This window comes from Xenopus laevis, chromosome 4L (genome assembly GCF_017654675.1).
Source record: "Xenopus laevis strain J_2021 chromosome 4L, Xenopus_laevis_v10.1, whole genome shotgun sequence".
Lineage (NCBI taxonomy): Eukaryota > Metazoa > Chordata > Amphibia > Anura > Pipidae > Xenopus > Xenopus laevis.
Genome location: NC_054377.1, coordinates 32,810,415 through 32,826,437, shown reverse-complemented (window position 1 = coordinate 32,826,437; position 16,023 = coordinate 32,810,415). Strand labels below are relative to the sequence as shown.

General features: G+C 41.9%; 1 protein-coding gene across 2 annotated transcripts in view; it reads right to left on the bottom strand.

The window, feature by feature from the left end:
- LOC108713971 (capping protein, Arp2/3 and myosin-I linker protein 2) overlaps window positions 1–13,819 on the bottom strand; it is a 74,909-nt gene extending 61,090 nt beyond the window's left edge. The window contains exon 1 of one of the 2 annotated variants that reach the window (XM_018257744.2): window positions 13,412–13,819. In XM_018257744.2, coding sequence (XP_018113233.2) covers window positions 13,412–13,507 — 96 coding nt within the window. In that variant the 5' untranslated portion in view covers window positions 13,508–13,819. Of the gene's footprint in view, window positions 1–7,069; window positions 7,372–13,411 lie in introns of those variants that run through there. The other variant, XM_018257745.2, reaches the window with a different exon arrangement.
- Between the last annotated feature and the right edge of the window lie 2,204 nt (window positions 13,820–16,023).

Genomic DNA, 16,023 nt, shown 5'->3' with positions numbered 1-16,023 from the left:
AGGGGAGGCTTGAAACACGTGCTTTCCCATCCAGAGACAGTCCAGTGACCTTCTCTGGATCTTAGCAATGAATTCTTGAGTTGGACTAAGACATATCAGCCGGTACCAGAGCTGAGAGACCACCAGCTGATTGATCATCAAAGCTCTCCCCCTTACAGAAAGTACTTTAGCAAAACGCTTCCACTTTCCCATGCATGTTAGAACATGCTCCTCAAGATCAATGAAATTCTGTGAGACAGGATGCTCCTCAGCTGATAGGAAGACCCCTAAATATTTAATGATGTTAGTCTCCCACGAGATGTCACAAAAAGCAGGAGGCAGGAAATCTACCTGAGAGAACCTGTGGATCATGAGCTGTTCCATGCCTTCTCCATACTTTTTTATTGCCATCATTTTTGTAGAGGTTGATCTTTATTTCATCTGTCCAAAAAATGTTTTTCTAGAACTGTGCTGGCTTTTTTAGATGTTTTTTTTTTGTTTTTTTTTAGCAAAGTCCAATCTAGCCTTTCTATTCTTGATGCTTATGAGTGGTTTGCACCTTGCAGTGCACACTCTGTTTTACTTTCATGTAGTCTTCTCTTTATGGTAGACTTGGATATCGATACACCTACCTCCTGGAGAGTGGTATTCACTTCACCATGGAAATGATTCTGCAATCATCCACCACTTGTTGTCTTCCGTGGACGTACAGGTCTTTTTGCGTTGCTGAGTTCACCAGTGCTTTCTTCCTTTCTCTGGATGTACCATACTATAGATTTTGCCAATCCTAATATTGTAGCAATTTCTCTGATGTTTTTTTTTCAGTTTTTGCAGCTTAAAGGAATAGTTCAGTGTGAAAATAAAAACTGTAAATAAATAGGCTGTGCAAAATAAAAAATATTTCTAATATAGTTAGTTAGGCAAACATTTAATGTATAAAGGCTGGAGTGAACAGATGTCTAATAAAACAGCCAGAATCCAACAATCTGCTTTTCAGCTCTATAACTCTGAGTTAGTCAGCGACTTGAAGGGGAGCCACATGGTACATTTTTGTTCAGTGAGTTTGTAATTGATCCTCAGTATTCAGCTCAGATTCAAAAGCAACAGGTATGTGGCCCCCCCTCAAGTCTCTGATTGGTTACTGCCTGGTAGCCAGGGTAACCAGCCAGTGTAAACCAAGAGAGCTGAAAAGCAGGAAGTAGTGTTCTGACTGACTTGTTGTACATCAAATCACTCAAGTCTTTATACATTACATTTTTGGCTAAATAACTATATTAGAAACATTTTTTATTTTGCACAGCCTATTTACCCAGTTTTTATTTTTACACTGAACAATTCCTTTAAGGATGGCTTGTTTCACCTGCATGGAGAACTCCTGGAGTGAAATACCATGGGGCACTAAAAACAGATGCTGGTTGTAGTTCCCAAATCTCAGCACCCCAGGAATGCTGACTGCCCACTCTGCAGGAGTCTCATTAGGTGTCCCTTTACACTCCAGGGAAGATCTTCCAAATTAATTGGAGGCAGATGCTGTACCCCTGACTCAGTGGGGAAACCCACACTGCTGTGTTCAAGGCCTGCAGACCATTAACCCTTATTATACCCGACCTGGTCTGGAGGCAAGAGTGCATGGTCTGACACCAGTTGACCCTGACCAACAGTTGGGCCAGACAATGTCACCACATGTGGAGCAGATATTTTGCTGCCCTTCATCATTAACCACTGATGCCCATTCCTCAGGTATCAGCCAGTTGGATTTAAATATCCTCTTTTTCTTGGCATCTGAAGAGGAAAGGCCACTGTCTGCCCCCACCCCAACAGGTATTGCAATCATGGGCACCCCCACACCCTCTATGGTGCCCATAACAGGAGCACAATGTTTGTGGTAGGAACAACTGTGGCCCTGGGGGATGCATTGACATCCCCCCTTCTCTTTTGCTACAATTGAAAGACATGCTGCAGCCTTAGATAACTTCAGTGAAGAAGGAGGAGTTTTGGATGTAGTAGAGGGGGACTGTGTAACAACCACCTTAAGGTTCTTTAGTGAAGGAAATATCCCCTTTCAGGACCCTGCTGAAATAGTCACAGCAGGATAAGATGTTTTATTTGAGGCACTGGGGGCAGGAACAGGGGCTATGGCCTTAATATGCCCTTTGGGGCAACTCTGGCGAGTGTTACCCAGATTCTTGTAAAGGAAGCACCTCACTTCCTCTGTGCTGTAAAATGTTTTATACAGCACCCCTTCAAATGGAACCCCAAAAGACCCCTCAATAGTGTCTTGCCCCTGAGAAACCAGAGCATGCACTGCAGTCAGCATACGGGCAAAGATTATTGCTTTCCCATACATTTTACTTGCTGCCACTACTGCAGAGGGGCCCACCACTTCAGCTGCAGCCTTTATATAAGCCTCTATGCGATGAAGTGCACCTAAAGTGAGAGAGCACAAAATGTTTCAAAAACGTCTGCCATTTCGTGTAACTGAAATGTCAAATTCTGCTGGCACTTAAAGGGTTAATTAGAGTTTTTATGGTGTATTTATACACTTTAGCTTACTGCTTCATCTAATATTTTACACAGCAGAACTTGAGAGGGCATACTTAAATTACTTGCCAGAGCTGTGTGTTTTAGTTAAATATATTCCTTATTTTTTAACTTATGATGTATTGTAATCTTATTGTGGCATGTTTATTAATTCTTTTTTCCATAGTTATGTTCAATTTAGCTTAATGGGTCATATAGCATTTTACACTGCAGTAATTGAGAGCGGATGCTTGGCTGTACCCAATTTATTTACACACTGTCACACAACTTTTAGAAGTGTACACACATGTATACACAAAAAACAAAGAGATTTGTTTTGTTTTTTTTTACTTTTTCATTTTACCATTTTATAATTGTATTGCTTGTACTCGTACAAATAGTTAAATGTCTAGGTGCTTCACTTCTCAAAATATTTGATCCTGGTTCTAGAGCCTTTTTCAAGACCAAAACAGATAAGTTAACAGTGCCTCAGCCAATCAGTACTTTGCCCTACCTCTGCGAAGCCCAGTGTCAATTACAGCTTCCATGTTCTTGAAGCTGTTTTCAGGTCTGGACACTAGTGATGTGCGGGTTAAGAATTTCTCGACCCGCACCTGACACTAACCCTTTTTTTAAGAGGGGGTACTTTATTCACTATATAATACACAAAAGCCATGAATATCTTATCCTCATAAACGGTGAGTTCTGATGTCATCAGTTATAAATGGTGAGTTCTGATGTCATTTCTGTCACATGACTCACTGAAACTTGTGTATTATAATAAAGTACCCCCTGTTGCAAATTATGAGGATATTAGAAGTTATTTTGGGGTCTCTGTATGCCACACAGTTTGGTAAATATATGCATACTGGGCATCAAACTGTATAGTAGACCCCTGGCGTTCATATTAAGGATGCCTTTTGCTGGTATGTTATGAAAGGTGGGGTATATAATAGGGTAAAATGCAAGCTTTGTGACTATTTTCAGAAGTTTCACAAAAGGTGTTATATTTAGCATAGCTTTGTAGTTTGCAGTAGAAAGACATAGTTACCTGTTTTAGATAAATCACAATGTGTACTTTCGGAAAACATACAGTTTTTTAGGGTCTCCATATTGTTAGGGGGTCTCATGGCACATAATACACATACCAGGTGCTCATATTGTAGTAGCCAGAATGTCATACGTGAAAATTCATATGCACTATTTGGATTTGGGGGTCTCTGTATGCCACACATTTTGTTAATCAATGCATACTGGGCAGCAAACTGTTTAGTAGACCCCTGGCATTCATATTTAGGATGTCTTTTGCTGGTACATTATGAAATGTGGGGTATATAATGGGGTAAAATGCAAGCTTTGTGATGATTTTCAGAAATGTCATAACATTATTTTTTGCATAGCTTTGCAGTTAGAAAGACATATTTGCCCGTTTTAGATTCATCGGAATGTGTATATTCGGAAAATATATGGTTTTCTATGGTCTCCATATTGTTAGGGGGTCTCATGGCACATAATACACATACTGGATGCTTATATTGTAGCAGCCAGAGTGTCATACGTGAGAATTTATATGCACTCTTTGGATTTGGGGGTCTCTGTATGCCACATAGTTTGGTAAATATATGCATATTGGGCATCAAACTGTTTAGTAGACCCACAGCTTTCATATTTAGGATGCTTTATACTGGTCATGATACATGGATGATACGATACTGGAAAGTTGAAGCTTTGAGGCATTTTTCAGGTATTTCACTGAAACTAACAAATTGACGCATGCAGGAGCGTGCATTCTACTAATGCTATCCTAAAATGTTGTAATAGAGGATAGACATTCGCAAGACCCTAACCCGCCCCTCCCAAACTGCACTGGGCCCGGGCCCGCTGCTGCCCTCTATTTATAGATGAATGCCCACCCCGCAGTGACATCACAAAAGGGGCGGGCAGAAGTCTATAAATTCCGGCGCCAGAAGCCGAGCACTGCTAGCGACCCGAACATTTTGTGGAGGAGTTGGCCTGAACCTGCCCCGGCCCACAGGTATGGGGCCCGCCCGCACATCACTACTGGACACAGCTGAGTAGTAAAGGCAGGGCCGCCATCAGGGGGGGACAGGGGGGACAAGCGTACCGGGCCCGGGCATGAAGGGGGGCCCGGCAGCGCTGCATTTTTTGAAGATCCGGGCCCCCTTACGAGCGCCCGAGCCGTACGTCATGCCTCTTGCGTGCTGAATGCGGAAGTGCCGAAAAGCCGAAACCGATGCGCCGAAAATACCCGAAGTCACGGAAAAAGCCGAAGTCACGAAGCGCCGAAAAGACCCGAAGTCACGAAAACAGCCGAAGCCGAAGTCCTGAAGCAGCGCAAAGACCCGAAGTCACGAAAAGAGCCGAAATTGAAGTCCTGAAGCGGTGAAAAGACCCGAAGTCACGAAAGGAGGCGAAGTTGAAGTACTGAAGCCATGAGTTCAATCCTACTGAACACCAGTTTGTGTTTTTTTTTTTTTTTTAATCCCCTGGCCACCAATGTATTTTAATATTCTATAGGCCCCTGCCACCAATCTTTTTTTTAAAACTTTTTTTTTGGGGCCCCAATTTTTTTTTAACTCGTAAGGGGCCCCTTGCCACCATTGTTTTTTTTTGTTTTTTTTTTTAAAAAATTAATTTTCTTTTTGGGGCCCCAATTTGTTTTTAACTTATAAGGGGGCCCCTGCTGCCAATGTTTTTTTTTTTTTTTTTTTTTTAAAAATTTAATTTTTTTTTTTTTGGGGCCCCAATTTTTTATAAGGGGGCCCTGACCATCAATAGCTTTTTACAACTTGTGTGTGGGGGGGTTACTTTTTTAGCGCTGATGTCTGTGTGGTCTTTTAACTGCGATGTGGAGTGGGCGGGATATGGGGTGGAGCTTGGTCGTCAGTGTGGGCGGGGCCCAGGGGGCCCCAAAAATTTTGTTGTACGGGGCCCCGTGATTTCTAATGGCGGCCCTGAGTAGAGGGCTAGGGGAAGATGCAGGGATGTGGGATTAGTACTGGACATCTTTACCTTGGCATAGTGACAAATTAGAATGTGTCAACATCCCTATAAAATATTGTTTTAATATATATCCATGGCGTGCACCTTATGTATCCTGTAAATATATATGTATTGTGAACCGGTAACTGGAACACAGTTTGAAGGGAGATATATTTCCCTTAGGTTCATGTCTTACTCCCATATGTACAGCAGTTCTGAGTGGGTAAATTCCCCTAGAAAGGGGGAATAATTAGCAGGCTAGTGTAGCCATTGGAAGCGGATGTTTATTTTCCCCAATGGGAAAGGACTTTGTAAAGGTACTGTGTCTCTGGGGAGTTGTACTGTTTGTGTTTGACCGGGAATCCCAGTAGGGGACCGGTAGTAGAGAGCGAAACTACCCTGTGTATTAGTTAGAGCCAAGTGTAGCAAAGATTTTGTTTTGTTTTATTTTATGCTGCTTTGCTCCCAAAGTCTTTATATGTGAACAGTAAATGGAATTTGCCCTGTTCAAGACCTGTCTATTCGTCTGATCCTGCTCACAGTATATATGTATATAATATACAAAAGCAGGTCCGGACTGAGAATTAAAATAGGCCCTGGTATTTCAGTTACACAGAGGCCCACATAGAGGCCCAACCAGCCTCCACCAGCCTACAAAATACTAACTTTATGGGACCTTATAGCAGCCCCTCTGGCATTTGCCAGAACTCACAGATTGCCAGTCCGGGCCTGCACAAAAGCCACGAATATCTTATAAATTATATTCTTATAAACGGTGAGTACTGATGTCATCAGTTATAAATGGTGAGTTCTGATGTCATTTCTGTCACATGTCTCACTGAAGCTTGTGTATTATAAAGTACCCCCTGTTGCAAAATATGAGGATATTAGAAGTTACCACGGAGTTCCATGACCTGTATAAAAACACTCGGCCTTTGGCCTCATGTTTTTATATGGTCATGAAACTCCTCGGTTACTTATAATATGCTTATAATTTACAAGAGGGGGTACATTATTAACTATATATACCCACACATATAACAGATACTGTATAAACACATAACATAAAGCAACCACTGCCTGCAGAAGCATCAAGCTACAGAAAATAAGAATTTATGCAAGCTGTGAATTGATAACTGGACCTTCAATCAATTGTGACTACTGTTATATACACACTCACAGATAGCACACTGTCTTATAATGCTTTAACAGACTTCACAGCAAAACTTATTACAGATACAATATTATACCTTCATAACTGACCACTCTATGGGCATTGACTAATTATAACGGAGTCTCTATTAAAAATAAAATGTCTCAAAATAAAACATCAGAAATACATTTGAACCTGCTGTAAGGAAATGTAGCAATGCAGCTTATATTAGCAGAAGAAAAAAACAGAACAGTGCGGATGTCATTTGCGGGCTAAATTATGTAGCATAGCGATTGAGCACAATAACGCAATACTGCAAGCTCCAAACACTGCATTCTAAGAAATCTAATGATAGTGCAGGCTGTGAATGTACACTACGGCATAGCTGTACTGCAGAAAATAGCAATAGCTTACATGAGGTTTCCTGTAAGGGTGACAGCTGGACCGATTGGGCCTCGGTCTCTGACGGGTGTAGTTCTGCAATTTCTCACCCTCAGTTGGTAGGTCCATAAGGTGCTCTGTGCATAAGACTGTAGTAGGATGCAGGAAGCCTCAAACCTCAGCATCCTTTATGGAAAAACGGAATGGCATTGGGGAAGAGCCCCTGAATGGCAGAAGCATCTGGCTTGCGAATGTCTATCCTCTATTACAACATTTTAGGATAGCATTAGTAGAATGCACGCTCCTGCATGCGCTCTCATAAAGAAGAAACATGCAGACTCGCCGCACAGTGTACTTACGTATGAGAAAAGGCTGCATTCACACGTCAGTGCTGCACACAAATCATCTTGCAACCCCCCCCACCTAGTGGCTCAGTCCTCAGCCCTGGGTTCTCAGGTCTCCCTCCTCGGCCCTCCCTTCTCAGCCCTCGGTTATCATGTCTCCCCCCCCCCAGCCCTTGGGTGTCAGGTATACCCCCTCAGGTCTCAGGTAACCCCCCTTCAGCCCTCCCTCCTCAACCGTCCAAGCTCTCAGCCTTGCGTCCTCTTTCCTATAGTCACAATATTTATGTAATATCCATGAAAACCTCTAGGTGGTGGTCTTGTTTTTGTTTTATTTAATGTTCTGCTTTTTTTTCCATGTGGTGCAGTTTTCTCTCAACCAATAGGCATTTAAAACTTTTTTTTTTCGCTGAACAATCATGTAAAGGCTGTGAAATCTATGCTGCTTGAAACATCATATTTTAACTGTGCAACTGATTGCTGCAGAGTGGTTGGGAACGCGTGGTTGGTTGTAGTGTTTGTATTTCCACATTTGTACAGGCAAGTAAAGCAATTAATTCCATGAATAATAATTTGTTGTGGCATATTCTTTAATTAATTTGAGTTTTTATGGTGTATTTATACACTTTAGCTTATTGCTTCATCTAATATTTTACACAGCAGAACTTGAGGGCATGCTTTTCTGTTCTGTTCTGCAGCTGACGGTTTGGGAGTGGGAACTTGTTCCCCAGCCCCTAGGCAACGAGCCTAGGCGGGTAACAAGTGGCCCCTAGGTCATGATCGCCCAGGGGCCCCAAGGCAGCAGAAGGCACATGCAATCTATGTTCCCTGCTGCTGCCTGCCTTTCTGAATGGAGGAGCTGCTTGTAAAGCCGCTCGCTCTATTCTAGCTTGTTCCCCAGCCCCCAGGCAATGAGCCTAGGCACGGCAACAGCACGCACGTGCAATCTACATGCCCTGCTGCTGCCTGTGCTCAGGGTCGGACTGGGGGGCCCGGGGGAGAATTTTGTAAATATGGGTGCGGACATATTTACCTGTTTTAGAGTAGTCGGAATGTGTACTTTTGGAAATTGTATGGTTTTCGAGGGTCTCCATACTGTTAGGGGGTCTCATGGCACATAATATACATACCGGGTGCTTATATTGTAGTAGCCAGAGTGCCATACGTGAGAATTCATATGCACTCTTGATACATGATACATGGATGATACAATGCTGGAAAGTTGAATCTTTGAGGCAATTTTCAGGTATTTCACCAAAACTAACAAATTTGGGAAAGGCTTGTAGTAGTTTGGAGCAGAAAGGCATGGGTCCCCATTTTAAATTTCGTAGAATGTGTAATTTACAAAAATAAATGGTTTTGGGGGCGCAAACACATTTTCCTGTGTTTTTAGCCGACATAAAATGCAGTAAATGTGTTGATTTTTCAGTAGCTGAAGTAAAGTCCTGGACAATTTGGATGCGCTAACTTCATATTTTGGTCTATAAATGGTAACCTATGCACAATGGGCACCAAACTATTCAGTGGACACCTGTCAATGATATTCAAGGTGCTTTTTCTTGGTACCTGGGATATGCGGAGCAGCAAAATTAAAACTTTGAAGTGATTTTTCAGAATTTTGATAATTTTTTTTTTAAAAAACTGCCACGTTCAGACATGTAACAGAAAGAAAAAAGTTTGACCTAAGGCTGGTAGTTAGGTGTAGAGAGTCATAGATACCCATTTTGGAAACAGCAGAATGTGTACTTTTCAAAAATATATGGTTTTCTTGGATAAACCTACTGTTTCAGGATTTTTTGGCCTTGGAATCTAAAGTATGCCGTTTTCTGCCTTCAAAGCTTTCAAAGTTCGGTAATATACTGCCGTGAGTTTTTGCTGTACAGAAGTCCTAAATCTCCCTAAAACTATTCATATCTGGTATTGGCACATTTAAGAGACATAAGGCTTTCCAAATCAGTTGAATTTTCATGAGTAAAATTAAATATGTTTCTAGTGTAAATTCATATATTATGAAAAATAGGAATTTTCCATTTTTTTTAGCACTATAAATCTTTTTGCAGAGGTGGAAATACATGAAAACTGAGGCAGATTTAGAAAGCTCAGGTTCTCCCGAAAAAAAAACAATCTATACATTAGTTTTCCTAGGTAAACTAAAGGTTTCCCCTCAGAAAATGCCCCTTAAAGGGATACTGTCATGGGAAAAAATGTTTTTTTTTCAAAATGAACCAATTAATAGTGCTGCTCCAGCAGAATTCTGCACTGAAATCCATTTCTCAAAAAAGCAAACAGATTTTTTTTATATTCAATATTGAAATCTAACATGGAGTAGACATTTTGTCAATTTCCCAGCTGCCCCTGGTCATGTGACTTGTGCCTGCACTTTAGGAGAGAAATGCTTTCTGGCAGGCTGCTGTTTTTCCTTCTCAATGCAACTGAATGTGTCTCAGTGAGACATGGGTTTTTACTATTGAGTGCTGTTCTTAGATCTACCAGGCAGCTGTTATCTTGTGTTAGGGAGCTGTTTTCTAGTTACCTTCCCATTGTTCTTTTGTTTGGCTGCTGGGGGGGGGGGGTAAGGGAGGGGGGTGATATCACTCCAACTTGCAGTACAGCAGTAAAGAGTGATTGAAGTTTATCAGAGCACAAGTCACATGACTTGGGGCAGCTGGGAAATTGACAATATGTCTAGCCCCATGTCAGATTTCAAAATTTCCCATGACGGTATCCTTTTAAGTGAGAGATCCCAAATTGTTTCAAAAACGTCTGGCATTTGTCGTAACAAAAATGTCAAATTCTGCTGGCATTAATACCATTAATAGGTGACTGATCTCAGTCCAAAACTTCATATCCTCTATTCTGGGTTATCAGGTTGTATCAAGTTACCGGTATTAGGGATTGCATGCAGGGGGCGGCTACTCGCACATTAACAGGGAGCAGTGTGAGTGTAACATAGTGTTGTTTTTTGGTGACTCATGCGATTAACCACGTATTGGCAACATTAACTTAAGGGACCAATAACATCAAAAAAAATTTAAAAAAAATTCGATAGTATGGAACGAAATAAAAACACCAAGACAAATTAGAAATAGCAAAGCCTTTACTAAGAAATAACTTACAGAAACTCCACTTCCTGTCCTCTACAGAAAAGGCGAAAGGGCGACGACGATCCATTGTGCGGCGCTCGATTTCTTCTTAGCTTCAAGATGTCCAGCAGGAGTAGCGCCGGCAGCAATGGAGGAGGTAGCCAATCTACAATGTGCCTGTGGCCTGTACAGTCGCAAGAGGCTCCCACAAACACTACACATTCCTTTCGTGCTCCTACAACGCTAACGGGAGCTGCTAACGGCCTCAGCTCCCCCCCCCCCAGTGACTTCACACACACAGCGTAACAGAGAATCAATGCCATTTGATTCCTGCCTTTGCCCTCACTCACTTACACCACTGAGAGTGACACAAGGGATCTGGACAGAGGCTTGCCCGGGTGGACAGCGGTAAGTTACTGGGGTCGCAGCACTCTTCTGGACAGAGGCCATTGCAATAGGGACAGAGGTCAGGAGGGCACTGGCAGTGAGTGAGGGCAAAGGAAGATTGGCATTGATTCTCTGTTACGCTGTGTGTGTGAAGTCACTGGGGGGGAGGGAGCTGAGGCCGAACCGGTGCAGCTCCCATTAGCGTTGTAGGCGCACAAAAGGCATGTGTAGTGTTTGTGGGAGCCTCTTGCGACTGTACAAGCCACAGGCACATTGTAGATTCGCTACCTCCTCCTTTGCTGCTGGCGCTACTCCTGCTGTTGGACATCTTAAAGCTAAGAAGAAATCGAGCGCCGCACAATGGATTATCATCGCCCTTTCGCCTTTTCTGTAGAGGACAGGAAGTAGAGTTTCTGTAAGTTATTTCTTAATAAAGGCTTTCTTAATAAAGGTGTTTTTATTTCGTTCCATATTAACGAAAAAATTGTAAAAAAAATGTTGATGTTACTGGTCCTTTAATACATGACACCTCAAGCACGGAAGACAGGGTGGAAATAGCCCTGCTTCTGTTCCAGTTTTACTTCAGCACCTTAGTACCAACGACCAATCAATAGGGTCATATTCCTGTAATTTTTGCCAATCCATAATACCAATAACCCAATACAACCCGATAACCCAGAATAAAGGATATGAAGTTATGGACTGAGATCAGTCACCTATTAAAGGTATATTTCTATAAAATCTGTCTATAAACTGTTGGCCTTGAGTGGACTTGGCTTACTCTCCTAATTTTATTTGAACTTTGGTAATTTCTGGACAGATCATTTTATTATTATGGGTCAAACTTTTTTCTTTTTCTTTCTGTTACTTCTATACTCAATTGACAATGCACACCACTTTTTTGTTTTTAATTTATAACTAATGGAAGGTGCTACTGTTTTGTTTTTTGTGTATATTCAGACAAGCTTTGAAGTTTGGTAGTTAGGAGTAGAGAGTCATACCGATTTTGGAAAAAGCAGAATGTGTACTTTTCAAACATATATGGTTTTCTTGGATAACCTACTGTTTCAGGATTTTTTGGCCTTGGAATCTAAAGTATGCCGTTTTCTGCTTTAGTGCGTTCAAAGTTCGGTAATATACTGCCGGGAGTTTTTGCTGTACAGAAGTCCTAAATCTCCCTAAAACTATACATATCTGGTATTTGAACATTCGAGAGACATGGGGCTTTCCAAATCAGTTGAATTTTCATGAGTAAAATTAAATATGTTTCTGGTATAAATTCATATATTATGAAAAATAGGAATTTTTTTTTTTGGTATTTAGCGCTATAAATCTTTTTGCAGAGGTGGAAATACATGAAAACTCAGGCAGATTTAGAAAGCTCAGTTTCTCCCGAAAAAAACCCAATGTATACAGTAGTTTTCCTAGGTAAACTAAAGGTTTCCCCTCAGAAAATGCCCCTAAAGTGAGAGATCACAAAATGTTTCAAAAACGTCTGGCATTTGGCAAAACAAAAATGTCAAATTCTGCTGGCACTTAAAGGATTAAATTACTTTCTATAGCTGTACCCAATTTACTTATACATTGTCACACAACTTCCCAGAAGTGGAAGTGTACACTTATGTATACACAAAAAACTCACAGAGGTTTTTTACTTTTTCATTTTACCATTTTATAATTGTAGTGCTAGGTGCTTCACTTCTTGTCCAAACTCTAAATATTTGGTGCTGTTTCTAGAGCCTTTTTCAAGACCAAAACAGATAAATGTAAACAGTGCCTTAGCCAATCATTACTTTGCCCCGCCTCTGCCAAGCCCAGCATCAATTACAGCTTTCTTATTCTTGAAGCTGTCTTGAGGTCTGGACACAGCTGAGTAGCAGCTGGGCAGGGGATGTGGGATTAGTGCTGGGCATCTTTACATTGGCATAGTGACAAACTAGAATGTGTCAATAGCCCTATAAAATATTGTTTTAATATATATCTATGGCGTTCACCTTATGTATATATATACAGTATATGTATATATACCCACACACACATTAACAGATATAAACACATAACATAAGGCAACCACTGCCTGCGGAAGCATCAAGCTACAGAAAAAAAGAATTTATGCAAGCTGTGAATTGATAACTGGACCTTAAAACAATTGTGACTACTGTTATATACACACTCACAGATAGCACATCATCTGTCTTATAATGCTTTAACAGACTTCACAGAAAACCTTATTACAGATACCTATATTATACCTTCATAACTGGCCACTCTCTGGGCAGTGACTAATTATACCAGACTCTATTAAAAACAAAAGGTATCAGAATAAAACAGAAATAAATTTGAACCTGTTGTAAGGAAATGTAGCAATGCAGCTTATATTAGCAGAAGAAGAAAAAAAGAACAGTGCGGGCGTCATTTGCGGCTAAATGATGTAGCATAGCGATTGAGCACAATAACGCAATACTGTAAGCTCCAAACACTGCATTCTAAGAAATCTATTGATAGTGCAGGCTGTGAATGTACACTACGGCATAGCTGTACTGCAGAAAATAGCGATAGCTTACATGAGGTTTCCTGTAAGGGTGACAGCTGGACCGCTTTGGCCTCGGTCTCTGACGGGTGTAGTGCTGCAATTTCTCACCCTCAGTTGGTAGGTCCATAAGGTGCTCTGTGCATGAGACTGTATGGTAGGAAGCAGGAAGCCTCAAACCTCAGCATCCTTTATTGAAAAAGGGAGTGGCATCAGGGAAGAGCCCCTGAATGGCAGAAGCATCTGGCTTGCGAATGTCTATCCTCTACGGCAAGCATTGTAGGATAGCATTAGGAGAATGCACTCTCATGCGTGAGCTGTTATAAAGAAGAAACATGCAGACTCGCCGCACAGTGTACTTAGTATCAGAAGAGGCTGCATTCACACGTCAGTGCTGCCCACAAATCATCTTGCATTCTCTCCCCCCTTGTGGCTCAGCTCTCAGCCCTCCCCCCTCAGCCCTGGGCTCTCAGGTCTCCATCCTCAGCCCCCACCCTCAGCCCTTGGGTCTCATGTCACCCTCCTCAGTCCTCCCACCTCAGCCCTCATTTATCATGTCTCCCCCCTCAGCCCTCGGGTCTCAGGTACACCCCCTCAGGTCTCAGATTTCCCCCTTTTAGCCCTGGGGGTCTCAGGTCCCTCATCAGCCCTCCCTCCTCAGCCCTCCGTGCTCTCAGCCTTGTGTCCTCTTTCCAGTAGTCACAATATATAAGTAATATCCATTAAAACCTCTAGGTGGTGGTCTTGTTTTTTTGTTTTATTTAATATTTCGCTTTTTTCCCCATGTGGTGCAGTTTTCTCTCAACCAATAGGCATTTAAAACTTTTTTTTTCGCCGACCAATCACCTTAAGGCTGTGAAGTCTATCCTGTTTTAACTGTGCAACTGATTGCTGCAGAGTGGTTGGGAACGCGTGGTTGGTTGTAGTGTTTGTATTTCCACATTTGTACAGGCAAGTAAAGCAATTAAATCCATGAATAATAATTTGTTGTTCTAATTGGATATAGATCTAACAGCAGTTTAGTTAAATTGATCAAAAATACAAGGTTCTGACAACGTCAGTATGTGCAATTTTAACAAGATGTTAGAGAAAAAAGATTACCCCATGTTTCTCAATAAATTACAGATTGTTCAATAAAAATTGCTTCTATAGTAAAAAAAATGCCAATTAATTACTCAACCATTTGATTAACCTCCAATTTAAATAATCTTCATTAAACCAGTTAATTACCCTCCAATTGATTCAGTTATCTGATGTTTATACTGTTACAGAAAAGGAAAATTATACCACCCACAATAAAGTGCAAATTATGCTTCAATAAACTTACTTGATAAGAAATCTTATATTTAATAGTAATAGGTTAGATAGAATTAATAAAAATTCATGCTCAAATTCTTTGAAGTTAAAAAATTGGAAAAAGGAAATTCATAGGAGGTAGAGTTGTCCCATAGGAACTTCTTCTGTTTTGACTAACTGCAGGACACCACAAAGCTGGAGAAATCAGAGATTCAGGGACTGTGGTCTCAGATGGTAACTCAACTGTCTATTATTGTAGCTATCTTTCACTAAAAAAACACAAATCCCTGAACTCCTAAGAGCAGAGATAAAAAGAGAATGTAAGGCAATGAATGGTGAGCAACGAAAAACTCAAAACCATTCACGGTTCCAAACCAGAATATAAATTACTTAAAACAGAGAACCATTTAGGTAATAAGCTAAAAGAGTGTCAGGCACTGCTGGGATTCAAGCTAGGGACCTTTGAGTTTCTGGCTCGATTCTTTAACCACTGGGCCAGGAGAACAGCCTGTAGGTTTGCCTGCTATATGTTACCTCTCCTTTGCAGCCCAAGCCCAGCAGCAGCCTGATTGGTTTGCAGTCAGCCAATCAGGGCTGACACTGTCCTATTTAAGGCCAGCCCTCCAAACACTCCTTGCCTGAGCATTGGCTTCCCATACTAGGACTGTGGCATCACCCCTAGCAAAGGGTTCCAGCTCTAGCCTCCTTGTCCTGTCCTGTCTTGTCCTGCCTTACCTTGAACCTTTCCTCCTTATCTTAACTTCTGTTCCTGCCTTGTCTTTCCCTCCCAATACTGCTCCAGTCCTACTTCTAACCAGTGCCGGGCCTACTCGGTCGGGCGCCCTAGGCAACCCGGGCCAAGTACTTCGCTCCCGCCGCTCGCGCATGCGCAGAAGTGTGCGAGCGGCAAGCAAACGCGAGTGCGACTGCGCAGAAAATGCGAGCGTGCGCATGCGCAGAAAACCATACTCTACGTAGAACTTCAGCCACAGCTTCTGAACATAGCGGTCAGAGCTAGGGGAAGGCGTCAGAAGAGGTACGTGCCTGGCGCCCCTGTGCCTTTGCGCCCTAGGCAAGTGCCTCTTCTGCCTACCCCTAGTTCTGGCCCTGCTTCTAACCTTCCCTTAACCTATTTCTGACTTGACCTGACCTTGCTTGTTCCTGCTTCCTGTTCTGACTTCTACCTGTACCCTTTCTTATATCTTCCCTTGTTTCGCTCTGTATCTTGCTCTGCCTTTTCCTTCTCCCTCTCCTGCTCTCTGCTCCAGTCCTTCTGTATTCAATCCTTCTGCATTCAATCCTTCTGCGCTCCAGTCCTTCATCATTCAATCCTTCTGCTCCAGTCCTTCT